The sequence below is a fragment of the Xiphophorus couchianus genome, chromosome 4 (assembly GCF_001444195.1).
Source record: "Xiphophorus couchianus chromosome 4, X_couchianus-1.0, whole genome shotgun sequence".
Taxonomy (NCBI): domain Eukaryota; kingdom Metazoa; phylum Chordata; class Actinopteri; order Cyprinodontiformes; family Poeciliidae; genus Xiphophorus; species Xiphophorus couchianus.
The window spans coordinates 27,947,764-27,974,522 of record NC_040231.1 but is presented as its reverse complement, the minus strand read 5'-3'; the positions used below and the strand labels follow the sequence as shown (position 1 = coordinate 27,974,522).

The 26,759-nt window shown below is 38.8% G+C and overlaps 2 protein-coding genes and 2 long non-coding RNA genes across 4 annotated transcripts in view; 2 read left to right on the top strand and 2 right to left on the bottom strand.

Moving 5' to 3' along the window:
• Positions 1 to 7,869, top strand: part of trpm7 (transient receptor potential cation channel, subfamily M, member 7) — a 48,813-nt gene extending 40,944 nt beyond the window's left edge. Inside the window, exons 32-40 of the mRNA XM_028015306.1 lie at positions 67 to 120; positions 521 to 565; positions 709 to 774; positions 4,180 to 4,463; positions 4,662 to 4,744; positions 5,647 to 5,852; positions 5,933 to 5,984; positions 6,081 to 6,187; positions 6,809 to 7,869. Coding sequence (XP_027871107.1) covers positions 67 to 120; positions 521 to 565; positions 709 to 774; positions 4,180 to 4,463; positions 4,662 to 4,744; positions 5,647 to 5,852; positions 5,933 to 5,984; positions 6,081 to 6,187; positions 6,809 to 6,921 — 1,010 coding nt within the window. The 3' untranslated portion in view covers positions 6,922 to 7,869. The remainder of the gene's footprint in view (positions 1 to 66; positions 121 to 520; positions 566 to 708; positions 775 to 4,179; positions 4,464 to 4,661; positions 4,745 to 5,646; positions 5,853 to 5,932; positions 5,985 to 6,080; positions 6,188 to 6,808) is intronic.
• A 3,385-nt stretch (positions 7,870 to 11,254) lies between these two features.
• LOC114143254 (uncharacterized) lies at positions 11,255 to 13,844 on the top strand. The gene is made up of 4 exons (XR_003595199.1): positions 11,255 to 11,483; positions 11,734 to 11,828; positions 11,963 to 12,039; positions 12,272 to 13,844. It is a non-coding gene; the product is annotated as an uncharacterized LOC114143254 (long non-coding RNA).
• On the bottom strand, positions 13,464 to 18,197 carry LOC114143255 (uncharacterized). The gene is made up of 2 exons (XR_003595200.1): positions 17,100 to 18,197; positions 13,464 to 17,037 (listed from the first exon to the last, which is right to left on the bottom strand). It is a non-coding gene; the product is annotated as an uncharacterized LOC114143255 (long non-coding RNA).
• Positions 18,198 to 19,988: 1,791 nt separating this feature from the next.
• Positions 19,989 to 24,002, bottom strand: bcl2l10 (BCL2 like 10). The gene is made up of 3 exons (XM_028015123.1): positions 23,845 to 24,002; positions 21,891 to 22,355; positions 19,989 to 20,822 (listed from the first exon to the last, which is right to left on the bottom strand). The coding sequence occupies exons 1-3, from the start codon at positions 23,905 to 23,907 to the stop codon at positions 20,700 to 20,702; spliced, it is 651 nt and encodes a 216-aa protein (XP_027870924.1). The 5' UTR covers positions 23,908 to 24,002; the 3' UTR covers positions 19,989 to 20,699.
• Positions 24,003 to 26,759: the final 2,757 nt, after the last annotated feature.

Here is a 26,759-nt window from a genome sequence, read left to right as displayed (position 1 = left end):
TTTTTTTTTTTTGTTTTTTTTTCTGAATGAGACCTTTACTTAGCTGCTCCTCTTGTGTGGTTACAGTTGCTGTTTCCCTGTACACGGCACGCCACAGCCACCTCGGAGCCAGGAAGGACTGTGAGTCTCACTGTTGACACTACAAGATAAACTAGTTGACCTCATTTAGACCAAAGATATTTATTAGCGGGTCTTATTTTTACATTACAAAACGTTCTGTCAACCATGTTTGTTTGTTTTTTTTTCATTCACTTTACAGTTATGCAAAAATGTTGTTTTGGTCTGTCGCATAAAATCCCTCCAAAATTCTTTGACGTTTCTGTTTGCAACATGACAAATTTTGAATGCTATGTAAATTTGTAACTACTACTAGTACTACCTGTTGCATCAAGCCATTTTAGATTGTTTTCAATTATGTATGGCCATCTAGTGGTTGACGCCGGAACTGCTCAGGATTACTAAAATCTGGCTAAATGAAGTCTAAGTCTAGTTAAAGAGACATTAATTTCTGTTTCTTCAGCTATCGGCTCACCGTTCAGGCCTATGGAAAGCTATCAGTACTCAGGTGAGGTTACTGCACTGGTGTTCAAACGTTTCCACTCAGTTAATAATAATAATAATAATATCCATTAGTTAATAATATCCATTCACTTTAGTAACTTATGTAAATAATGAGCAAGTCTTTGCTTTTCACTCTTCTTCCTCCAGCTGTGGAGCGCAACAACTTGATGAGGCTGTCTCAGAGCATCCCCTTCACTCCTGTGCCCCCTAGAGGTGAAAACACTGTAATGCACCAGTCCTGACGTTTCTGACCGCTTCATTAATAACCAGCCAACTGTCTGAAAATGAGGAAACATGAAGGCAGATAAGAGATCCCTTCTAGTCCCGCTGCCGTTTGCTTCGCAGTGAATGAGCAAAGTGTTGGTGCTGCCTTGAATGTTTCATCTGTGTTTTTACAGTTATTATGACTTTAAAATTAGATTGCTTCTTCTTTTTAAAGTGGAAGTGCTGGCTTTGACTATGAGGATGTGAAGTCTTGATGGCTAAGGCTGATTTTTTTTGTTTGTTTGTTTTTTTTATTAGTAAAATAACTTAAGTCATGTAGAGGCAAACGGTGGTTGTCATGGTGTTACCCTCTTAAAACCATTTAGTATGCAGATCATTTAAAGCAGGGGTGTCGAACTCAATTTCACCAAGGGCCACTTCAGCATATTGGCCACCCTCAACGGGCCACATTGACGGTATAAATCAGGAATGCCCAAGTTCAGTCCTCCAGACTGCAACTTTTAGATGCGTCCCTGCTAAAACATACCCCAGACAAAAAGTTGACTTCCCTCATTAGCAGCAACTCAGTTCTGTAGAGGCCTATGAACGAGTCAATGATCCAGGTGTGTTAGAGAAAGAACGCATCTAAAGTTTCAGTGATGGGTCTGGAAAACTAGACTTGGGCAACCCTAGCATAAATGTATGGAAATACAATGTTAAAAATAAATTAAACAACACCTCGTATTGTTAAATAACTGATTTTATGTATTCAAGTTTTAAATATTACATTTGAGTTTGCATGGATGTAAAATTACTGCTCAGTTTAAAAATTACAATTTTTAAATTTTTAAGCTGCTCAGCTAAACTTCGCTCTTTAGCTCGTTACCTTGTCGATGTTTCAGTTTTATTCGCTGGGAAAATTAATCTCTGTCTGCTTTAAAGATAAGCAGACAAAGAATAAAAACAAGTTTTGATATTAACTCTCAACTTCATTCACAAAACGTTTTCGTTATTTATTACGAACATGTATTTCACATAAGAACCAAACAATGAGGTGACGTTGCCTGTCCTTGAACACAAAGCTGATCCTCTTCACCCTGTCACCAACTCACACATCCTCATTGTGTTGTGTAAATAAACAAAACACAAGCAAAATCAATAAACTATATGCATATTCCAGTATACTGAGTTTTGGTTTTACATTCATTCTATTTAAATTTAGTTTGTTTGTGCTTACTAATGTTTTCTGGCCCAATGTCTGGCACCGTTTTCCCCTGGTCAGTTCGTCCATGTCCGGTTTTAGTTCTTGTGCTGAGGAAATCCGCAAAATGGCGTGTAGGTTTTCGTCAGTAATGCGCGACCTGTACTTGGTCTTGTTTAAATTCATTATTGAAAACATCTGTTCGCACAGATCGGTGCTTCCAAACATGGACAAAACACGAGCTGCATGGAGTCGAAGCTGTGGCATCAAATCAGGGGGCAGGAGACGGTAAAAGTCCTCCATTGAAACATCAGGGAGCTTCGCTCTTTAGCTTGTTAGCTTGTCGATGTTTCAGTTTTATTCGCTGGGAAAATTAATAATCAGCTTGAGGTGACTCTGCTGCACTCTAGTGGCGAGAAGCCGTAATGTTGGCTGGTAAGAATCGGACGGCATTATGGGAGATGTAGTTTGTAGTCAATTCGTGCTCAAAACCTATTTTAAGTCAATCAATGGGGCTGTAAAACGGTGGTGGGGGGAGAGGGCCACATAAAATGACGTAGCGGGCCACATGTGGCCCGCGGGCCTTGAGTTTGACACATGTGATTTAAAGGATAGGTAAAAATGTATATAATTTCATAAAAGTTAATCTGGAAAAGCTTAATATTTTCATTAGGAAAATATCTGGAATCCTGGGAAAGGTTTTAGGAATTGGAAAACTAAAATTATTCAGCATGTTTTTTGGGGTTTTTACGTAAAGAAGGTTTTATGCGTTTGGCCTTTATAGGTTCTTTATCAAGGTACAAAAAGCATCACACATGTAGGCGGTTTAACAGTGCAGTCTCACCATGACAAGTTTCACTTGTCACTTTATCTGTTCCTCTTTGGTATTTGAACACAGCATAATCTTAACTGTGCACTTTATTGCTCCACAAGATTGTAAAATGAGTTTATTATTGTGTCGCAAGCAAACTCGCAGCTATTTTCCATCTCTGATTCAAAGCAGCGTAACTCGGCTGACCTCGGCTGACTCTGCTGAGAGACTCTCACCTCTAGTCTAAATGTAGCCGAGTTAAAAATCAGAAGAACTCGAGCAAAGGTTCTCAGTTATGGATAATTTTGACACTTTTTCTTTTCCACTTCTCATTCCATTTTCCTGTAACTTTTTAACTACGGACCCTATGACATGGGAGGGAACAAAAACGTGTAGCAACTACTTGTTTACTTTTTGGGAACAAGATACAAACAAGATTACAAAATGCGTTCAAGGAGTTTATTACATTCTACGTTGATTATTAATGCCTTTTTAATTACGTTTTTTTTTTTTTTTTCCTCTCCGAAGAGTTTTTGCGGCGCTAGTGGCTTGTATTTTTTCGACAGTAGGCAGACAGGAAGGAGGTTGAGGAGAAGGAGGAAGACATGCGGTAAAGGTCATCGGGACCGGGAGTCGAACCCGCGACGTCCACGTCGAGGACTAAGGCCTCCAAACATGGGGCGTGCTAACCCCCTGCGCCACCACAGCACGCCCCTTAATTAAGTTTTAAAACATTTTCAAAGCAGAACTCATCATGCAGCGTTAGAGCGTAGGCTGTTATTTTGGTAGGAGCAGCCAAATTACAAATTGCTAAAAATTACTCCATGTCTAATCGCAAGTTACTGAAGAATTGGATTGTAACTCATGTTAAAATAAAAAGCAAATCGGACTTCTCCATGTTTGCGAGATGCTGACCAAACAGCTGCTAATGAACAGAGAACTGCTTTTGAAATCATCTTGTTCCGACAGCTTTTTTTGTCTTCTCCTGATGTTAACAAATTGGTTCCATAGTAGGCAAAGAACGTTTTCTTTTAGACTTTTTACATATATATATATATAATTGACCTTCCTTTTATGGCTTGCATGCTATGCATTTCAGCTCTTTGTTTCTTTAATCCATTTCCTTGTTTCTGCAGGTTTTGTTCATCTTTGTAGTTTAAACATTTTGCCTGACAAGTTAAAAACCCGGACAGTGAGCCTAGTATCTATTATGTTGGCAAAAATTGCGCTCAGTGGAAGAAGCGACTAATGTCGGGTGAAATTTTAACCCATCCTAAAAGATAATGACATTTGGTTGGCAGTTAATGAGATGAGCACTTAGAGAGAATGATCTAAAAATTGCGGCTAGAAATAATTTGCACACAAACCGGTGGCTCTGACATCCTGCTTTGTGTTGCCGCAGGGGAGCCGGTGACGGTGTACCGTCTGGAGGAGAGCTCCCCAAACACCATCAACAACAGCATGTCCTCCTGGGCCCACCGGGGCCTCTGTGCCAAAATAGAGTTTCTCAGCAAGGAGGAGATGGGCGGAGGACTCCGACGGGCTCTGAAGGTCCTTTGCACTTGGTCAGAGTACGACATCCTGAAGCCTGGACACCTCTATATAGTCAAGTCCTTCCTGCCTGAGGTGGTCCAGACGTGGCAGAGCATCTACAAGGAGGAGACCGTGTTGCATCTTTGTCTCAGAGTGAGAATATTTAGATGTACTTTGTGCTACACTTCAATAAAAGGTCTGGGTGTTTCCTCAAAGAGGAGAGATCCAAGAAATGCCAAACCTTCGCAACAGCTTTTCCGCGTTCAGTGTTTTCTGTTTCACTACATTTCCCGAATCAATTGTGCCAGCCTATGATTTTTGGTAACTTTTCTTTTTCTTTTATCACTCAAGGAAATTCAACAGCAACGGGCTGCTCAGAAGCTGACTGTTGCCTTCAATCAAATCAGGCCAAAGACGATTCCCTACTCACCGAGGTAAGCAATCACATCCTGTTCATAGAAACTGGATTATTCATTCATTCCTGATTATATTTATCTAGTGTGTAGAGCGCTCCTCTTGCAGCTTGTCTAACCTCTGACACTGAACCCCATGTCAGTGCCTGCAGTTCTTCAACAAAATAGTACATTGCGCTAGCATGATGTCATTTCTGAAGCCTTTTACTGGACCTCATCTGTACCAATGGTTTCTACACTCAAATCGTCTTAATAGAATGCTTTCCGATTTTTCTGTGGTAGTAAAACTTGCTAACAATAGCGCCATTTTATTTTCATAGTTGTACAGAGAAATGCGGTCAAAAGCAAGGAACTTTTTTTTTTAACTATCATTGATCGCCATGTCGATAAGCTAACGTATGGACAGAAACACTCTTCAGTGCGAAAGTTCTTTCTTGAGAGAAGAAACAAAGTTGACAATCAGTTACAGAAAGCAGAAGATGTGTAGGAAGTAAAATCATTTTATTTTACTACTCTGACAATGTATTGTCAAAACATTTCAACATAATCTGGACAGAGAAAAAATCCAGATTTTTTGGTAGAGGTTCTCCAGTTTCTGGTAGAGTCCCCATCTTTTAAAAAAAAACAACTAACGATACCACAAAGGACTTTAATCAACATCAGGCTGGTAGTTTTCATAAGTTTGACTCGTCAGTCAAACGTTTTCTTTAGATGATTGTAGATGAGATGCTAAAATTTATAACAAGTCTTATCTCATTAAGATTTTAGAAAAGAAAGAAGTTGTTTACCACATCAGTTGTCATTATCAAAACATCTGTCAATCCTGTTGTAATCGCACGTTTTTCGTTCTGGTGGTGCTGCCGTTCCTGTCCTTTAAAATTGATCAATGGTCTTGAGCCGCGCTCATCATTCTGTGTGTTCAGGTTTCTGGAGGTGTTCCTGCTGTACTGCCACTCAGCTGGTCAGTGGTTTGCCATAGAAGAGTGCATCACCGGCGAGTTCAGGAAGTTCAACAACAACAACGGGGACGAGATCGTTCCCACCAACCTCCTGGAGGAGACCATGCTGGCCTTCAGCCACTGGACATACGAGTACACCCGGGGAGAGCTGCTGGTGCTCGACCTGCAGGGTAAGACGCGTGTATGCCGCATTTATTTCTTTTAAAAATTAGCCGTTTCTTGTGTCTAATAACGCCGCTTTCATTTGCAGGCGTCGGGGAGATCCTGACGGATCCGTCTGTCATTAAGAGCGGGGAGAAAGGGTGAGCCTTCTCGCAACATCAAGTCGCCATTTTCTCTTTTAATTCCAGTCAAGTCAAGAGTTCAGGAGCCGACTTATCCCTCTGTCTCTGCTGCAGATCGTACGACATGATATTCGGACCTGCCAACCTCGGAGACGATGCCATCAGAAACTTCCGGACAAAACACCACTGCAACTCCTGCTGCCGGAAACTCAAACTTCCTGGTGAGACGAGTTTTCCAGCTGCTGACAGGTTGCTTTATAACGTTTATAACGACACTGTTATAAACATGATATGGCATCTATTATGAACATAAAGGAGTCTTTATGAATATTTATGACTTGTCATGAAGTGTCATTCTGTAAATGATGACACTTTAAATGCAAAGTTGTACCAAAGCTTCTATTAACTTTGCACTAAAAGTGTCATTATTTACCGAATCACACTTCCTGTCAGACATTCACAAACACTCCTTCATGTTCATAGCAGATGTTATGTCATGTTTAGGACACCGTCATGCCAGTCTTATGCAATTCTTCAGTGTTACCAAATTGTTTAGTCTTCCATCAAATGTTTCTTATGTCAGATATCAAATTACTCTGCACTAAAAAGCTGTTTTATTTTTATTTTTTAAAGTCTCCCTCCTCCACCCCCCCAAGGTTAAAATTTGACCTTATTTTAGCTGCTATAAATAAAAGCTACAGAGACGAAAAAAAAGTTGGAAAATGTGTAACGGCTGCACAAACATGATGGAAAACGTTTCGCAGTGAACCAGCCAAAGTTGATGTATTGTTTGACTTTTAACCTGCCATTTATCATATCTGTTTTTCTTTCTTCCTTATCAGACCTAAAGAGGAACGACTACACACCAGATAAGGTTACCTTCCCACAGGATGACCCGCCCAACCCGGGGGGCGGAGTCAAAGATTCCCACCAATCAATGAGACTGATGCTGTGATCAGTGAGACAGTTTTGCGTGTTGGTGTGTGTTTTCGAGGGGCGACAGAGTTGTGTGTGTTTATTTTTATTTTCTCCATGTATTCCAATCAAAGCCAAGGAGCAGGAAGGAGAAGCCAACGAACTGGAAGAATCGCCGCTGTGTTTCTTGTGCATGCAGACATCAGCTGTTGTAATCGTTCTGTTTTTAGACACCAGGGGAGGATTTTTAAAAGCATTTTGTACAAGTTTCTGAACGTATATGTACTTATAGATATATATATATATATATATTCACATATACGTACATATATGTAAGCTGGACATATCAACAGGTACAGTATGATTGCGGAGGCTTTATTTATTTTTGAAGTTTGAGAAGTTGCCTTGTTTCACCAACAAACAAAAAAAAAGCGTTTTAAAGAACAAAATCAAGTGCATTGTAGATCTGTTACAGCAGCTTCAGCCAGGACAACCTGCTAACAGAGTTGCTGCAACTTCGCAGATTGCCACCGGATCACGGATTTTTTTTAATGTGTAAAAACTTGTATCCTTTTTTTCTTTTTCTTTTTTTTTTTGTCTTTTTAGCTAATGATAAGAAATACATGAATTTAAAACTCTTGTAAAAAAAATAATGATTAAAAAAAATACTATGGGCAGATTGCAATGCAACTTTTACAGAAAAAAAAATGTATGTAATTTTATTGTATTGAAAGTGTGTCCATCAGAATTTTCCTTTTTAGTTTTATTGTTACAGAGGTACTATTGCTATATCTTTGTCATCAGCTATTGTATGAGCAAAAACTACAATCCAGTGTATCTTATAGATACAGATATGTGGCATGAACTCAACAGATTGAAATATTTTATTCAGGGGAACTGACAAAACACAAGGGTATTACTGTATACATTTTGTACTGAATATCATTTTAAACAAATAAAATGTCAAACATCATTGTTTCTAAAGCTCGAAAATGATTTCTTTGTCTTTATTGATACTTGTCCTGCTTTAAACAACAACAAAAAAAACATTAAAACACTGCTGATACAGACCGCCAGTGTTTGGATTTATGTTTCAACAAGTGCAGTCGAAAAGCTTGAATAGATGCACCGATCACGTTTATTTCTTTTTTTCTGGCCAATACCGATTTTTCTATTTTTTTTTGTACTTTTTATTTCCTTGTTTTTAGATCTGACCTGTTAATCTCAGATTTACGACGCAGAAAATGTTGCGCAGAAGCTTCTTTGATTGAACTAAGAATTTTAATGGCGACAGAAAATTGAAAGAATTACATGATTATGGCCGTTTAGGAATCAATGAATTATGATGTCACACTTTCACTGAGCTCAAGCAAGAAAATACATGATTGGGGAATTTAGAGTATTTCATCTGCTTGTCACTGATAAGAGCTGTCAAATTTTGCTCTCAAAACAATAGTAAAAGTTTGTACTCAAGGAATTTCTGCTTCTATTGAATTTTGGTGTCTTAATGACCCGTTTTGCAGCCATGCAAATTTGATTGGTCAAGGTTGGTCAAGTAACCTACCTTGTCAGAAGCAGACTTGGAAAGTCTGGGAGAATGAATGGGCTTTTGAAATTCTTAGGCTTATTACTTGCTGGAGAAAGAAAATGGATCTGCTACTGTTCTGCACACTATCTTTTGACATTACCTGCCGGTATTGGAATCCACACACACACACACACAAAATACCTTCTGTTGCGCAGCCTCTGATCACACCGACAGGATTGCTCACCAGCGCACCTGTGTGATAACTCGCTGCTGAAAGGGCTGAGATGTGCAGGTGCTCCTCTGTAAGGTCAGCGATAGATATGTGGTGTGAGATTTGCATTTCTGAAGTCAGAAAAGATGCTTCTTTACCTCAGTCAAATAGAGTAGAGAGCCAGCCTGCGTGAAGACATGCCAAGTTGTGGCACCCATGACTAACTATTAAAAGACACCTCTTCGATTTTTTGATATATTTTTTTCCCATTTTACTACTTGTGTTTTGTTTATGTTGTGTAGCGCCGACTCACATTCACTAGATGGTTTTAAAGCGGCGCTATTATGTAAAATTGACTATCTTTTGAGCATTACAACTTGTAATAATTTAATTCCCTCAACAAGAACATACCTGGAGTGTTGCCTCGATTCTATCACGCATGTTTGAGAAATTATTTAATCTCCCGTGGCAACCATTCAGCTGTACAAAACGCCTCGGTGGACCAAGCTCTGCCTGTTTCTGAGCATCCACCTGTCAGGGCAGCACTCCCCCAATCAGCTCCTTCAGACTAGCCAGCAGCAACTAGCAGACACCTGGTGGAGCTGCGTACCTGCTGAGCTCATTATGCCAGCTACTTCTCAGTGCAACGCTGGTAAAAACATTGTTGAAGTTTAGTAGAGGATTTCATGATAGGGGAGTTTGAGAGCAGAAGTTTCTAAACAGACAAGAGGCCCAATTTCAACATGTTAAATTACAAAGTTAAATGTAAGTCACACTTACATTTAATATCTATATCTATATATAGATATAGATATATATATACAATTTTTAGAACTCCTGTTTCCCTTTGAAATCTGCAGTTTGTAACCCTTTTTCTTTTTCACTTTCATTCTGTGATACAGCTGGTTCATCACAACATACCCTGCCACCAATGCTAAGGCTAGTTAGCTTGACCACCGATGATGGCGGATGTATGGTTTTCCTGGGGTAAGTTCCAGCACTAAGGCCCTCCTCTTGACTGATTGTTTTTGTTGTTGTTTTTTGACTGGGAGCAGCGATGCGTTTATTCAGACGCAACAGGTGCAATTTCTAGTGCAATGCCATTTTACGCCAAAAGATGGCAGTAGTGGTGCATGAGCGAGAGATTGACGCCCGAGCCTTAGAGGCTTCAAACGTCACCGCCTGCCCGATCAAACCGAGCCTCGAGGACGGAGAAGTTTTTTTGGTAAGTTAAGTACAGTACCTTATTAACATATATTCTATTTTGAGTTATTTATGTGTATTTATTATAAGTAATAACAGTTAGCCGCAACTAACCTAGATGCTAGCTACCATTAGCCACCGAGGTCTGAAACGTCATCAGCCGTTAGCATCTTTGCAGAAGACGTTAGACTGTAACTTTTACCTGCCGTTAGCCTAAATGTTATCAACTTTTTTCTTTTTCTTTTTTTGTAGGCGTTATCGACTCTAGTTAGGCCTGTCGCGATAAACAATGAATCAGTTAATTGCACAATAAATGAAAACTATCGACCTCATTTAATTAAGGAGTTAACGCTAGGGAGGGAAAAGCCCTGATTTGGATCGGAGCGGCAACGACTATCTACCGCAGGGGTCCCCAAACTTTCTCCTGTGAGGGCCACATAACTTGTCCCTTCTCTGATGGGGGGCCGGGGTCAGTTTGTAACAGAAAAAGTGTGACGATTGTAAGAGTGCTAAACATAAAAATGTATTGTTTTTCAGAAAGCACAATCAAATAACCTTTTCTGGATTCTTCAGAGAACAAAAGTCAGGAAATAACACTATTTATGAAATAAATAATAACCAAATAACACTGGGTTCTCCACATAAAAAAAAGTCCATGGAACATAAACTTTCTGTTGTGCTGGTCACAATCTTAAAAGGTCCAAGTTCAGCTTAGTTGTCAGAGCAGAATCTCTTACTTAAATGGCTCATATGAGCAGGCTCTCAAAGTTCTTGTGTTCCTTCCTTATAACCTTTTTGTAGGTTCCAATAGCTTGTAGACATCGCTGTTTGCAGCTCATCAACTTCCCTGTGAAACCCACAAAACAAGCAGGCAGATGCGGCCCGGGCCGTAGTTTGGGGACCACTGATCTACCGTAACACACCAAACACTACAGGATGATCGGTTATGAAATCGAAAGCTACAGTCTTAGAACGACCAACGTCCTACGATTGTTGTAAGGGGAAAAATAGCAAAAATCATGTAGTGTGAATTATTGCATCAGGTAGTCTGATATGCCCATTTTCTCTATTTAAATCTAATTATTACTGAAGGGCAACATAATATACAGACTTTATAATCTGCACTCTGTTGGTTGAATGCAGTATTTATTTCCACTTTGGCCATGAACCATATATTTACTCCAGCATTGGTCTATTATATGTGTAAAAGTGGAGACATACTTCTGTTAGTAACATAATGTATGTTGAATCTACTCCGATTAACATGTTTGTATTTTGCACATAATAAGCAACAGACTGTACAAACGACTGTGTAATTATCAAGTCCTTCCTCTACATTGTTTTCACTCAGAAGAAGCGGCTGAACAGCCTCGCAGCGAAGCCACTACTAAAGAATCTTGATTTCTGTCTTCATAGGATAAAGACACACAAATCAGTGTGTAGCAAAGTGAGTCTGGGCGGCTCGTGAACGCTGAGTGAGGTTGCGCCGCAGCTTTCCAGCCTCCCACAAGGCGTGGCTTCGCCTTTTGATAGAGAGAAGTTTTTTTTTTTTTCTCTGAACATCTCATTCCTGTGAGCTGAGCACTGAGAGTTCACAAGAACTCTGCCCTCATCACAACTTCTTCTGCAGAACCATGAAGACGGTCACTATTGAGTATTGGTAAGTTTTTGTTGTTGTTGTTTGTTTGTTTGTTTGTTTGTTTTTTACCTCCACTTCCTCTTCTTTCAACACATGTACTGCTCCATTTTCATTTGTAAATGTCAAATTTTTGTTTTTATGCTGTGCACTTTGGCAGTATAGCAGTAAAGCAGTATAGCTTTTTGCAGCATTATGAAACTCAAGAGTGAGAGGCTGGTTATCTATCTATCTATAGCTCTCATTTGGTTGCCTTGTCTGTTTACTGTTGCAGTAAAGACTGAAGTTATGCGTACCGCTACCAGGAACTAGCCGGCGTTCTCCGGCAGATTCCTGGAGTGAAGGTAAAAGGAGTCACGGGGAGGACAGGTATTCTCAACTTTTGGTTTTATTTTTTTTATATATATATATATATATATATATATATATATATATATATACAGTATACCAAACATTATTTGAAGTTAATGTTTGGTTTTTCATCTTCTTTTCCACCTCCATAGATAGCTTTGAGGTATTCCTGGAGGATGAACTTCTCTACTCAAAGCTAGAGACGAAGTCGTTTCCAGATCCTGAGCAGGTTTGTGGCTTAACTCAAACTTTCTATTCCAAAGCGCTTCTTTACAAGCTGAATAGGATCTGCCTTTTTTCTGACCAGTCATTTCACTTTTTTGTTTGTTTGTTTGCTTTTGTTTCGGATATACATATATATATAAAAAAAAAAAAGCTGGCCTGTAATTCACAACGCGTTTGTTTGAAGTCAACGAAAGGAGAGTCACATTTGCTTGCATGCCTTTGCGTCTCATGTTTAGATGGCGGACAAGGTGATGGAGAAGGTTCCTGACGAAAACGCCAAGAAGAAATCCAAGAGACGGATATGCTCTGTCCAGTAAAAAGGTGGAGAAGCAAACAGTTATATTCACACCGGCAAAAAAAAAAAAACAACAAACAACAAAAAAAAGCTGTAAACCTGTTATGCGCGTCCGGAGTATGAAAATTAGGGAAAGGATTTTAATAAGTGGATGCAAAATGGAAAGAGCCGACGCGGCTGTGTCGCGGCTGTGAGTGTAAACGAGACGTTTGTGAGAGCGGCTCTCTGGATCCAGGCGGCGATCGACGCCTCTTTTTATGAATGCACACACCTAAAACTCAAGTGGTGTGTGCACGATGCAAGCCGAGAAGCTTCTCGGCCGCCTGGAGCCCGACGGTCTGCTTAAGTCCCATCAAAGTCATGAGGAACGGAGGGGGAGGGGAAGAGATGTTCCTGAGAGTCTACGACTCTCAGGAACATTCACTTAATTTTTGACGTATGTGATGTCTTTATGATCTAAAATATCTCATTAATATCCGTTTTCCTCTATCAAAAGTTAATTACAGAGGAGCAATAAAGCCATAAAATCTGGGCTCATTATTCTATTTTATATTTAACCTAATCTCTGACCCACTTCTCTTCCCACAATATCCTGCTGACCAAAAATAAGCTGCAGAGCTGAGAAACATGTTTTTCAGATTGTGAGTTGGGCCCCACATGGGAACAGGGAAGCCTGGGAACGTAAGACCAAAAACGGCTGTACTTAATAAACATTTTAATAGCACATGATATTCAACACGTGTGTTTATATATATATATATATATATATATATATATATATATATATTACCCCCAAGGCAGATAATATTTGATTAAAACCATGAATTTGGGTGAAGCAAATGTTGGTTTATGTTAGCTTAGCTTTGCTATTATATTAAATATTTTTTCATCCAACCAACTGCATAACATTAAACAAAAATAAATTAATTCTTGTCAGATATAAAAGTTGTTTTTTTTTAAGTAGACAAAGCTATAATTTCCCCTGAATGTTTATTTCATGTTATTTTATGCTGTTAACTTCCTGTTCGTAGTTTTTTTTTTATTTTACTTTCAGTTACTGTAAAACTATATATATATATATATATATATATATATATATATATATATATATATTTGCATCAACATTATTATTGAATATGTTGAACTTTTCTTTCTTTTTTTTCTTTTCTTTTTGGTAAATATTTTTGGACATTAAGTAAGACACAGAATGTTTTTTTCCTATCTTGAATCTGGACATAAATGCCACGATTTCCGCCATTTGCAGACTTTATGCTAAGTTGCGCTAACTTGCTGCTAGCGTGGGAGATTTTCTTTAAGGTCGTGTTTAACGATGGGAGTAGTCGGGTAAAGAAACGCCAGAAATGTTTACTTTGGATATTTATGACAAACCTCACAACAGGAACAACTGTACAATAACATTGTAAAGCAAAGTGCTACATGGCCCGTATTTGGACCCTTGAAGCACTGCTCCTGTAACACATGTTGTCCCCGTTCAATAAAATGTAACTCATTGCCATCGCCTGTGTTGACATTTTCACTCACACACCAACCAGAAATTGATGGATGGATGGGCAGCTTAGTGGCAAGACGAGGCATGTGTAGGATAAGACCAGCCATCTAGACCGACAATAGAAAACAGAACCTTTCAGGTCTTTAGTTCCCCTTTTTTGCATCAGTTAACATCTGAAAACCAGTGATTAAAATAGAAACACCTAGCTGCAACCTTTGTTCACTCACCAGATACTTTAGTAGGGAGACCTTGCCAGCACCACCTTTGTTGCCTTGAAAACCGCTCTTTCTCTTTTTCACTGACTGAATCAAACGCTTCGGTTGAATCAGCGCCACAGAGGTTTAGCTCCAGATAGCATGTAGAAAGTCAATTAAACCCCCTTTTATTCTCCGTTCTGGAGCTCCGTTAGAACTTAATTGAGTCGTCCTTATCAAGTCTAGACAGCTGGACGCATCGAGTTACGCATTTGTCTTTTCAAAAAGGTCAAATAGTATCTGAACCACAATCTCAAACTCCGGAGCAGTTGAAAGAGAAGCAAAGCAGAACCAGAAAAGTCCCCCTCTTTCCTCTTTGCGTCTCTCTGCTCGGCTTTCTGACCAGACTCAGACTTAAAGATGAGCTGCAAAAGCAAATGAGGTGGATTAGCAGTACTTGCCAACTGCTGTTGGTGTTGTCTGGAAGAAATATAATGTCTTCTGCTGATATCAAATTGTTAGCACGTCATAGCAATCATGAGACTGTCATACAGCAACGGTCTTCAGTCAGAGGCTTCTCCAGACTCGTTGCAAGACTGACTGCTACCACAGCGTCACCATCTATGACGACATTTTATTTTCCGTTTGGGTTAAATAAAATATTTTTGAATTGAATTGAGGTAATTGGGTGGACTTCGGCTTTATGTTAGCAAGCGATTGAACACGTATGCCCGATAAAGTGGCTTTAAAAATAGAACTTTTCTCCATAAAAAAAAAATTGACAATGAATCAAATTTCATTAGTTTAAACATCAGACAGCGTCCATCGCTTTCAGTACCTCTTTCATATCTGACGGAGGTCGTTCTGCATGATCTCAGCACTGCTTAATGCCTCATATGATTTATACCAACGTTATCTGTTATACAGTGCTGCAGGTTCACTTGCTTACCAAAACATAACAAACAGGAAACAGGAAGCCACATCACCGCCAGCTTTAGCTAAGGCTTGACAGAATGGAGAAACGCTACAGTGAGAGCAAGAAGTGAAACTGGATTGTGTACGAAAGGAAATGATCTGTTACTGTGCTGCAGGTCCCAGCAATGGTTTCACCTCGGGTTGCCCTCATTCTGAGTTCCATACATGCATGAAACCTGTCATGCGTCACACACATACAGCTCTGGAAAAAATAAAAATAGACCACTGCACTGAAGCCCATTGGAAACCTCTCGGTTATTCCACCAAATATTGATTTCTGAACTCATTGATGTTGTTTCTAAATGAATATGAACTTGTTTTCTTTGCGATTTTTGAGGTCTGAGTCTGCGTCTTTTACGTTCTTTTGACCTTTTCTCATTTCCTGCAAATAAATACTAAATTTTTGCTTGTAGTTTCGGAAACATATTGTCAGTAGTTCATAGAATAATAAAACAATGTTCATTCTACTCAAACATCTATCTATAAAAAGTAAGATCAGAGAAACTGATCATTTTAAGTTGTCTCCTAATGTTTTCCAGAGCTCTTTGTAAAAATGTACAGCATACGTACTTTACTCACCTCTGAAAGTTTCTTTCAAACATATTTTATCCGACTCAAAGGCTCCTTCCCACTTCCCACTGTACAGCAGTTTCACTAAAACCAGCTACAGAAATTATACCATTGTTTTCACTTTTATACTAGGTGGGGGGGGGGGAAGTGTTTTGCTGATTATTATTTCTATTTTTTCTCACAGATTATCCAAATTCATAGCTTGTGTTCTTTCACTTAGCTTTCTGGTCATGTAATGTAATTCCTATCTATGAGATTGTTGTTTGTAAATGTACTAGGTACAACCTGTCAGTACAGAAACCTAAAGCTTTTGCATCAAAGAGATTAGTTTGATATCTGGACAGTGTCGTTAAATTAAACTTAATGGAACGGAGGGTAAAGGTTGATTCATCCATTTGCATTGGTGTGTTTTATGACTTTTCCCTTGATTTGGGGCTTTGCTTTTACTTCTGAAGTCAAAAGAAAAAGATTTGTTATGAAAGAATAACGGTTAGCATGCAGTTAATGTTTACACACTGTCCATGTGTAATAATAGTATGTGGTAAAGTGGTAGGCCTCATAAAGTTGTTAATCATTAATTGTAGCCTTAATTATTTATTTATACAGGTCCTAATTAGAATTATCAGTCTAATTAAATAAGCTTGTTCATTTTTATTAGCCTCAAATTCTTTACAATGGAAGTGTTATTATGATTATAAAAGCACATATATTTTCATGTTATATGCCTGCCTTTTTTTTTGATGAATGCACTTAAAACGGTATTTTAAACCGTACAAGAATGAACAACATTAATAATCACACTGTGAAATTAATTAAAACGGAATTGAGAATGAACGAGCTTTGGCTGGTGGAATATTTCATTTGATCAAATTCTTTTTTTTGGGGTCTAAAAACTGAATCTAGCTGCATAATTAGTTTTTTTTTCTAAATTTCCTTCAACAGCCTCATCGTCACTTTAAGGCTTGAAGACTGTCACCCGTCTCTACAGATTAAAGAACCCACCTATTTCATATAAATAATAATAATAAAAAAAAAATCAATCCTGCTGGAAGTGAAATAATGTGGTGATAAAATTTTAAAAACGGATCAGACGTATTGAATCGATCCGGTACAGTTTCTTGGTTCTGCGGGTCATTTCTCAGCGGGTCAGGGTGCAGAGAGGTCGCCCCGTTGTCGAAGGTTGACGTGAACTACGAAGGACAACGTTGCCAAAAGAGAAATGATGTTCTTTTAAATCTTTATTCTTTTGTTGTTGTACTTTAACTATGTTTGCTTCTTTTTTTATTTTTTATTTTATTTTATTTTTCTCCTTCTTTTTACGCTCCAGCTGTTTCTCCTGAGACGTGTGCAGCTGCATATGAAGGTAAAGTTACTTTTGGACTGTTCCGGATTCGCTTAGAGACTCAGAGTTTACGTTTTTAGATGGTTCATCTGGGCCGTCAGTAAGTGTCAAAGTGTCTTTTTCCTCTCAAAACTGGTCAGAATAAAGGTTTGAGTTGGCTGCTGTCTCTGTAGACGACCACTGTCCAGACGTTTTCCTTGCACTTTTGGACTGTAAGAAAACTGACATTCAACTAGCACACCACACTTTTCAGATGGTTATTTCAACTGCAATGTTGAATAGTGTTGCCAACTTTTGTTTGTCCATGTTTAGTTGACTTTTGTGAGCTATACAAGCTTTACCAGCTGGGTAACCAGCAGGAAGTTTAAACAGGAGGAAGTATGAGAGGCCAGTGCTTCAAAACTGGGTGTGCAGATAACGCTGTGCGTTTGAAAGCTGCTAAAAATACAACCTGGTTTCCTTTCTCGTTCATTCGTGGCTGCTTTACGTTTCTCAGCTCTATTTTCTCAAAATGGATAACTCATCTTAAGCTAAGTTGGTTTGTGTGCTGTTAAGTTGCTTCCTATTCTTTTCAGGAACGAGTTGGCCTTTGCTTTATGGCCCCCCAGTGGCAAAGGCTGGCCATAGTCTTTGCCACATTTCAGATAAATGAAGCTTTCTCCAATCACATCTGTGCAGATGCACTTGCAAAAGTGAATCTGGATGGATAAGGTACCAGTTTCCTACATGCAGCATACGAGCCGCCGCTTCATGGGGGGGATTTATTTGCGTTTCATTCTGTATTTGGTTTTAAAAGAGGTTATTACATGTTTGTTCTGTTTAGTAGTGACGGGCAAATGAAGCCTGGTGAAGCAATGAAGCTTTTCAACCCTCTGCTTTGCAAACAGGTTCGTTACTCGCTGCTTCATTCGTCGCTCACTGGTGACTTCTGCTGGGGAAACTGTAAGAGCCTCGTCACTCAGCTGGATCACACTTCCAGAGATTAGTAAACGCAATATTGTCACAAAGCTTTCATCAAACTCATGTTTAGCAACAGGAGAATCAATGAAATCGTATTTAATTGTCATATGTTTCAATGATTAAAATGATTTGTAGCCAATCTAACCCTGGTAGATGTTGAACGTCACTGGTTGTGTTGGGTTTTCTTTTATGTCAGAGACTGATTTGACAATAAAGACATTTGATGTTTTAGTTTTTAGTGCTTGCTGTTCATTCGCTCTTACTTGGATTAATAATTGGCTCTGATCCCTTATATTTAGCTACATGCAGAATTTTAGTCTTGCAACAGCATTAAATCCGTTTCTGCTGTGCAAGACTGATATTGCCAATCAGACTACAAATGATAGTGGAAATTTCCAGAAGGTGAGGAATTGGGATTCGGGGAGGGGCTAATTATTTTTATTTAAGAAGAAGTTTATTGTGAGCAATCATGTCAAAGTATTTCCAGATGTCAGATTTTTTTTTCTTCCTCTTGCTGTCTCCATTTCAGTCACGTTTATTTGTGTAGCACATTTCAGCAACAATGCAAAGGTTTCAAAGTGTTTTACATAATAAAAAGCACACAAATATAAAGTCATAAAATATACCGTAATCAACAATCGAGAAAACCGGTAACAAACATTACGTTCTGATGAGTGTCGTCATCAAAATCATGAGTACACAGGAACTATGTTCGTCAAAGTTCCTTTTATCTCAGCCACTGCTGAAAACAAATACTCCTCTGACTCTCGATCAAATGCAACAACCCATGAAGCGGCGCGGCTCGTCACGCTTTTATTTTGAAAACCGACACGCAACAGTGAAGCAGTCACGTGACCCGTGCAACGCGAGGCCTCGTTGGTTGCCAGTCTCCGTACTTTCTGCTTTAATATGAGGTCATGTGAGGTTTTTCCATGAATGTTAATATGTCTTTGTGAAGTAGCATTAGTTTTATATCTTTTTCACCACAAACTTACGACGTAAACAGAAACTTTCCGTAAAGAAATAAAAATACATCCTAATCTGGACTATTTTCTGAGTTATTATCGCGGGGTAATAAGTCAGCTGACAGTTTTGATTGTGTCTCTGTTGTTGTCTGAATGGTTTAAAGGGCCGTTTTCATGTTCAGTTCCATCTCAACCTTAACATTCATAAACATGCAGTAAATAAATCGATTTTTAATCAGTGTTTTGCACCAAAGCCTTAATAATAATAAACACGTTTTATTATTATAAAACACGGCAAACTAATGATGGTAAAGGGCCGCACTGGGTTAACTCGGGGAATCTCATCTGCCCGCGTATCAATCAACTCCAAACCTTTTCTTTCTTTGTTCTGCAACAATTATCGATTTATTCCATTTTGATCATAATGCTCCAAACTTCACAAGGACTGACCGCCCCGCTCACCGCTTCCTCATTCACACTAAACCAGCAGGTCAGTAACCTTCCCATTCATACCTGATGACAGCCACGCCCACATCAGGTGTCAAAGCCGCTGCTCCTGTCATATCAATAATCACTTATTTCATTCACATGGCTCTTACAGAGCCTCAGTGGAAACTTGTTTATTATTAATTGTTTGGTGCAAAACACTGATTGAAAATCGATTTATTTTTTCCTGCATGTTTATGTCCGTTAAGGCTGAGATGGAGCGGCACTGAAAGCAGCTCTTTACACCATTCAGACTACAAACACAACAGAGACACAATCAAAACTGTCCTCAGGAATTTTACACGTGAGCTTAAATGCAACTTTCAAAGCTAATTTGGCTATTTGTGGTTTCATGTATTTGTCACAGGGACCCTATCGATTCAATTAGCCTCAGATGGATCCGTTTTATGACCACATCTCTTCGCTGTAAGCGGAGCCCTGTGCTGCTGGGATGAGACGACAGAACAACATATCTTATTAATGCTGAAGTGTCTGCATGTGAAGGGGACGGCCTGCGGGACACCAACTATAAAAACAAGACGCCAGCTTTTAGAAGAAAACATCACACACAAGCCAGAGAATCAAATTTCACAATTTATTTTATTACAAAAAAAAAAGTCAAATAAATATTAGAAAATATGTTTACATTTGTTTTATTTTTTTTTTTGGCGGGGGAATGTAAGATGCGATTAATAAAAATGTGCCCGATTGGTCGCTGGTTTGGTAGATGGATATGAAATATTTCACTAAGTCATAGCACCACTGTGAGGTCATCTTCATTTTGCAGCTCTGCTGACCTTGTAAGATCAGTTCACAAAAACAGAAGAAAAAATGTACATGAAAAGCAAAAACTGAATCAGGTATGGATCAATCTGCAGAGGGCCACTGCTTTAGGTTTCATTTTTTATATAAATATATTAATTTACACATTATAAACTATAATGTATTTATCACAAACACAACTAAAGTAAGGTCTTACAAAAAGGCAGATCATTTTGAAATCTGCCTTTTTGATCAGAGGTGTCTGGTCTGAAAAACTGAAAAGTACTTTAGCTGCACAGATGGAAAAGAAAAGGATGTTTGTGCTTCAGTTATTAACCAAAGATATGCAAACTGACGTCAGTCACTCGACATTTTAACAAAAGGCATTCTAATTGGTTTACAATCTTCAGGAACAAGCAAGAGGAGAATGTCAGTATCGATGCTTGTAGAGAGTCACGAGTTTGTGCGGACGGTTCGACGACATGACATCACAACCCTGAATTCACTACAGGTTCACTTTGTGTTGCAGCATTGACGTTACAATTCTAATATTTCCTTAATTTTCAGACAAGCTGAGAACTTCTAATGGACGCCGGACGGCCCAGCTAGCGCACCAGGAGGAAGGTGAGTCCAGCGATGCCGACCCCGGCGACAGCAACCAGCGCCGTCTTCATGGAGGAGTCCTGACTTGCTTCTCTGGCGTTGCGGGCATAGCTACAAAACCCTTCCTGAAAGAAGAAAAGAAAAAAGTATAAAATCTTCTGTTTACGAGCAAGAAAACAAAATAAAAAGGCTTGAAAGCAAGAGCAGCTGCTCAGTCCTGAACATTAAAAACAAACTGGACCCAAATTGGGTTTCAAAACACACATCGTGTTAGTCACAGCGAGACTGAGGGGCGACATGAATGCACCTGCTGTCACTTCCAGGTGTTTCCCCCCCTCCGATCTACAGCTGCATGTTTGTCTGGTCATACAACGTTGCTCTTCAATGTGGAGACGGACTGGCATTCAGTGCAGCTTTGACTGTTACCACAAAGTCCATCTGGCTGAGCTGGTTACGCGTCTCTTGGAACCAGCTGCCAGCTTTGCTCCAGGGAGGAGGGGCAAGCATGTGTGTGTGCGTGTGTTACCCAAGTCCATTCATAAAAGGAGCCATTCAGCTTGTATTGTATGTAGTTTCCATAAGCATTCAGGACTTCATAGTGGGGCCATCTTTGAGTGAAATTCATTTTTACAAATTAAAACTGGAATTTGCTCTTTATTCCCAGGAACCAAAACATCTTCTATTCCAGTTGTATTCATTAGAAGAAGATTTTTATAGCAGCATAAAATCCTAAGGATATTTTTAGTTCAATCCATTTGTTGGCCTCACAGCAAAAACACAAGAGCTTCAGTGTTTTTGGTCTAGTTTCTAGAGCAGAAATTGTTAGCACAATTGAAATGAAACAAAACTAACCTGTAAATAACTTTCTGGTACCTTTTCATTAAGTCATTATTGACTTAGAACAATATCCTATTGTAATTTAGTTTGGTCTTATTTCAAGTGTTCTAAGATATTTGCACTTGAAATAATTGGTAAGGTTTTGTGTTCTTTTGCAGCGTCAATAATGGCCGCTTAATCAAGAAGTAAAATCTTGAGATACACTCCAGCAGGAAAAACAAAATCGTGTCAAGCCAGGTGGTTTCCAAATGTGGTTGGCTCTTATTTTTAGATAGACAAAAAAAAAAAAAAAATCTGTCTCTTATCTAAAATCTTTACATCAAATAATCATTCCCCCTTCCACACACACAACCTACCCATCCATTATTTTCCTGTAGCCAGTCCTTTTTGTGCTTCTCCAGGTAATCAGCAATGGTCTCCGCCAGCGCCCGGCAGCTTACGGGCTCTTGTTGCAGTTCCTGCTGCTTCCCGGAGTCCGGCACCGGGTTCTTGCCCGTCTGTTCCCGCAGCTGTCTGGCCAGCACGCCGGCGAAGGCGAAGAGGGACACCACCCTCCCCCAGTTAAAGTGTCCGTCCCCCACCATCTCATCCATCACCTTTCTGAGGTTGGAGCAGAGGTCCGACCCGCAGTGCTTCAGGAAGCCCTGGGCCAGGGAGTGAAAGCGAGCCTGGTGCTTGGCCTCCACGTCCTGGGCCAGGCGCCTCATGGCGGCGGCCGGCTCGCTGGGAGGTGGAGGGGCTGGGTGTGGGCTTGAGCAGCGCAGGCGGATGTAATCCTCTGCAACAACCACGGTCTCTTTCCACAGCCCACAGGACATTTTCTATAGAGAATGAAAAACATATGGAGAGTGAGAATAAAGTAAGTAAAACCACTCAGAATGTCTAATCTAGGTCTGAACCTGAGGATATTTGTTCGCTTTATAAGAGCAACAAAACTGGGAAGAACCAATCAAAATGGTCAGATATAGTTTCTCTTAGCCGGCTCTGATTAGTCAAATTAGAAAATGGTGTGTCCTGTGGTAGTGCAGGGTAAAGGACAGCCCAACGTATGGAGGCCTTAGTCCTAAATGCAGACGTCACAGGTTCGAGTCCCGGCCTGATGACCCTTGCCTCATGTCTTTTATTACCTACTTTCTTGTCTAACTGCTCTCAAATGAAGCCCACCAGATCCAAAAAAAAAAAAAAAAAAAAACTTTAAACAAAGTTTCAAATTAAAAAAATTGGATTTTTAGCTGTTCATTAAATGCATCCCAACTAACACCTTCTACTGTTTTAAATCTATAAATGCATCAATGTCAACATAAAAATAAAAAAAGGTGAAAAAGAAAAATTCTGAGTAAAGGGTTATTCCCAATTTTCAAGGGATTCAATTGGGTTTTCTAAATTGGTAAGCAACTGTGACTAACAGAAAACCCAAAATGACTTTTAAAGCCCCTACTGGCATCTTCATATCTCCCCCACCTGAGTTTCTATCAATAATAATAATAATAATAATAATAATAATAGCGTTGCAGAGGACATTTGCTGGACTAATCATTTCCATTATCGTTGTCCGTCGTGTTTCCCCGTCAGCTGACAAGTCCAGTAGCCATAAAGTTAGCCTTACCGTCATCAAGATCACATGACTGAAGCTCTTTAAAAGAGAAAAAAGAAGGGTTTTTTTTGCCAGATTTTTCCGTCTTTTGTAAATGAAAACTAAAACATGACTCAGAGTGAAACCAGATGTTTTTCACCTGGTAAGACAACCTTAGTCTAATTTATTCTATTTATATTATGACTAAACAACTACTGTTGATAGAAAAATGAAAGAAGAAAATTATAAGTATGGCGTTTGAGAGTTTTCATTTTTAAATAGTTCGGGAGAGAAAGCCGTATCACAGCGCGTCGGTTGGCTTCGTGTCGGTGAGGTCAGACGGCTTTTGTTAGCTCCCAGTGAACCAAGCCGGCTAGTCTTCTCAAGCCTCACTAAAAGCGTCGCCGACCGTTTTAAAAATTTTAAATACGTAAAACATTTCATTTCGGAGTACAGGGCAACATTCAGCGCCCCGTTATTCGGAGGGTTTAACCGGCGAACTTGAAGTTGTTGAAACTGCTGCTGCTTTTTTTTTTTTCCTCCTCCGCCTGTCAGTCACCGCAGCAATGGAGGACACAAAGAACAGCTCACACGGGGAACTAATTCAGCTAAAACACCCACTTTACGCCACAGCTAACCACCGCAAAAACACCTCTGTGTGAGCATTCCTCCCATCTATAAAGCGACGCGAAAACACACAAGTAAAGTATAATATTTTCGTTATCACAAATGCTTACCCTCCCAGCGATATGTGACGGCTCTCTGCACATCCAGACGGCGGAAGGAGAACCTCGGCGCATTCACCGCTTCCCCGAGCCGGTTGTGCATTTATTACTCCGCCCACTATTTCCGCCTGAGACACGAATGACGCTTTCCGAAACAACCCTGGAAACACGTCCATTACGTTATTGATTTTAACTTTGCATGGAAATTTACTTGGTATAGAAAAAAAAAAACCCCGGTCTTAAACAGTCAAATTGAAAAATCCCACAACAACTCAAATACGTAAATAGACTAAATTTACACAGTATAACATTTGCACGTTTCATCTCCATTTTAAAACTGCTAAACGGCACTTAAATTGTTTAAATTACAACGTGTTTTTAAAATTGACTGCCAACAAGATCAGTTTTCTAAAACTAATTAATTTTATGGGTTAAGTAAATTAGTTAGTTTTTAATATGGCATTGGTACATGCCATATTATTCAGCTCAGGCACGACAGCATGGGGTTCAATGGTGTGATACTGTAATGACTGAGTAAAGTTGTTTCACAGCATCAACAACTGGAAAACATTAATGTGGATTGAACAAATATTTAGAATAATCTAATTTGAATAGTAGTTTCAAGTAAACATTCCCTAAAGTATACAATTTAGCTTTTTTTTTAGAGCAACACTAGGAGCTAAGTAAACCTGATATTAACTATTTGTGTTTTATTCTTGAGTAGTCATTTCCAAATTTGTATTTCTTCTGCAAAGGAAATACAAGTGTTTTTCAAGCCATTGATCAAAAAGAATCTTTGTCTGTAGTTTTAAGACACATAAGTCAATTGCTAAGCACTGTCCTAAATTTGGGATTGGTCTGAGAGCATAATAAAACTACATTGGCTGTCATAAATTTAAGGAAAAAAAAATACATGTACTGGCAGAACAATAGGTTTAATCCAAAAATACCAGAATTCAGGTTTTCACACATTGTCACTGCACTGTAAGCTAATAACACAATTAAATCCTGGAGATCATTGACCAGCTTTAGAAAGCGAAACAAACAGAGGTTGTAACCAGATCTATGATTAGTTAAAAATCTTAAGTACTTTCACTATAGGGGAATTTCCTTCATCGGTTATTTTTATTTGTCCTTACTCTTTTCCACTTTCCCCTATTCAATTAATCACAGTGTTTTCCTCAGGGAATTTCATGGGCTTTTTGGCAAACTGAATATGCAAAGCAAAATGGTGCCAGTAAGAGATTCTTATTAATGTTTTGTTTGTTGTGAGGGACTGTCCAATAATCTAATACACAAGGTTTCAGTAATCCTTAATAGTAGTTCCTAATATATATATATATATATATATATATATATATATATATATATATATATATACATATACAGTATATACAGTATATACAGTGTATATATATACAGTTGTGTCCAAACGTTTGGTCTGAACTCTCTCTCTCTCTCTCTCTCTCTCTATATATATATATATATAAAATATGAACGTGTCCAGAGAATTTCAGTGGAAGGGTGCCCTGTATTTGACATATATTTTGGTTAAACAGATTTGTTTTCTTTCACTCAACAAAAACAACATCAAAACAATGAAGACACTTTTCTTCATCAATTATGATGGGGTGGTATTATAAAGTGTTTGATTTTTATATTTAACGGAAGGGAAGAGGGGGAAATTACCTCTTCAGCAAACATATTTTTAAAATGACTCTGTACCTTCTAAAAAATCTTTTACTAGGTAGGTAAACATACTTTTTGTAAAGCCTGCAAATCTGTATTAAATTATTCTAATCTATAATGTCATTAAATCTGAGGAGAAAATGATCATAACTAACAGAAAGAAAAGCTTGAAAACATCAGTCTGTGAAAACACAGACTGTGTAAATAATCTATATATTCAGTTCCATTAAGTGAACTGAATTTTTGAAATAAAGGAAGTTTTCAGTTCAATGAAAAGTTCCTTTATTCCTCCGTTCAATGCAGATTCTAATGCATTGAACGGCTTTGTATAAATTGGCTACAACAACCAGCTGCTGTAGGGAGTCAGCCACTAGACCATGAGGTGACTGTGGGTGTCGTTTGTGAGCATAAAGTTTGTCAGGTAAGAAAATGTTTTATTTATGTGTTTTATTTAAATTTTACAATATACAGCTTCTGTCAGTTTAAAATATATGCAGATGAACTCAATTCATCTTTTCAAATGATCCTCTTGCATGCTTAATCCTGGTAACTTATCTTCAGTAGTGACAATTTCTCCATGTCTGAGCTACAGGAACAACACACGTAATTTTTGGGGGGATTTAAAAATAGTTAAAACTCCATGATTAACATAGAATGGTTATCTAAAGATAACTTGCTTGGCTCGCTGGAATAATGTAAGCTACTCGGATTAATTAGTACTGTCACTAGCTTTACATTGGGTGGAAATTGTGTTGTTCACTGATCTCATAACGTTGTGTTCTTGGTTGCCATTTGGAAGCCATTTCTCAATTTTTTTTTTTTTTTTTGTTTAAATATTTTTTAATTTTTGACATGGAAAACAAGCCACCGTCACAAAATAACAGAGAAACAAATTTTGCACAAATAGAGTTACTTTTTAGCTGTGGTTAATACTTTTTCTCCATTTAAATCCTCCTCCTCCTCCAGAACGCAGCTGTCCCAGGTTCAGTCTCCAGACATGAGCCAATGACCGCATGTCTTCCATCTCTGTCTGCCAGCAACTCATGAATAAAAGCCTCCAATGCCACAAAAAACCTTAAAAAAAAAGCCAAAACTAAATCATTATCCTCAGTTTTGTGCAGACAGAACTGGAAAAAAAAAAGAAACCAAAACCTGTCATGGTGACCAGATTTGTTGGTGAGAAAACAACACGGCGTGATATATAGAGAGTAAATCCTCTGCTATTATCTGGTTGCCAG

Bases quoted from the DNA above. Each gene is read 5' to 3' on its own strand.
- bcl2l10 (XM_028015123.1), bottom strand. From the start codon at position 23,907: ATGCGCCGAGGTTCTCCTTCCGCCGTCTGGATGTGCAGAGAGCCGTCA. The intron at 22,356-23,844 runs GTAAGCATTTGT...CATTCTCTATAG, and splicing joins CGTCACATATCGCTGGGAGG to AAAATGTCCTGTGGGCTGTG. The intron at 20,823-21,890 runs GTAGGTTGTGTG...TTCTTCTTTCAG, and splicing joins TACAGGAAAATAATGGATGG to GAAGGGTTTTGTAGCTATGC.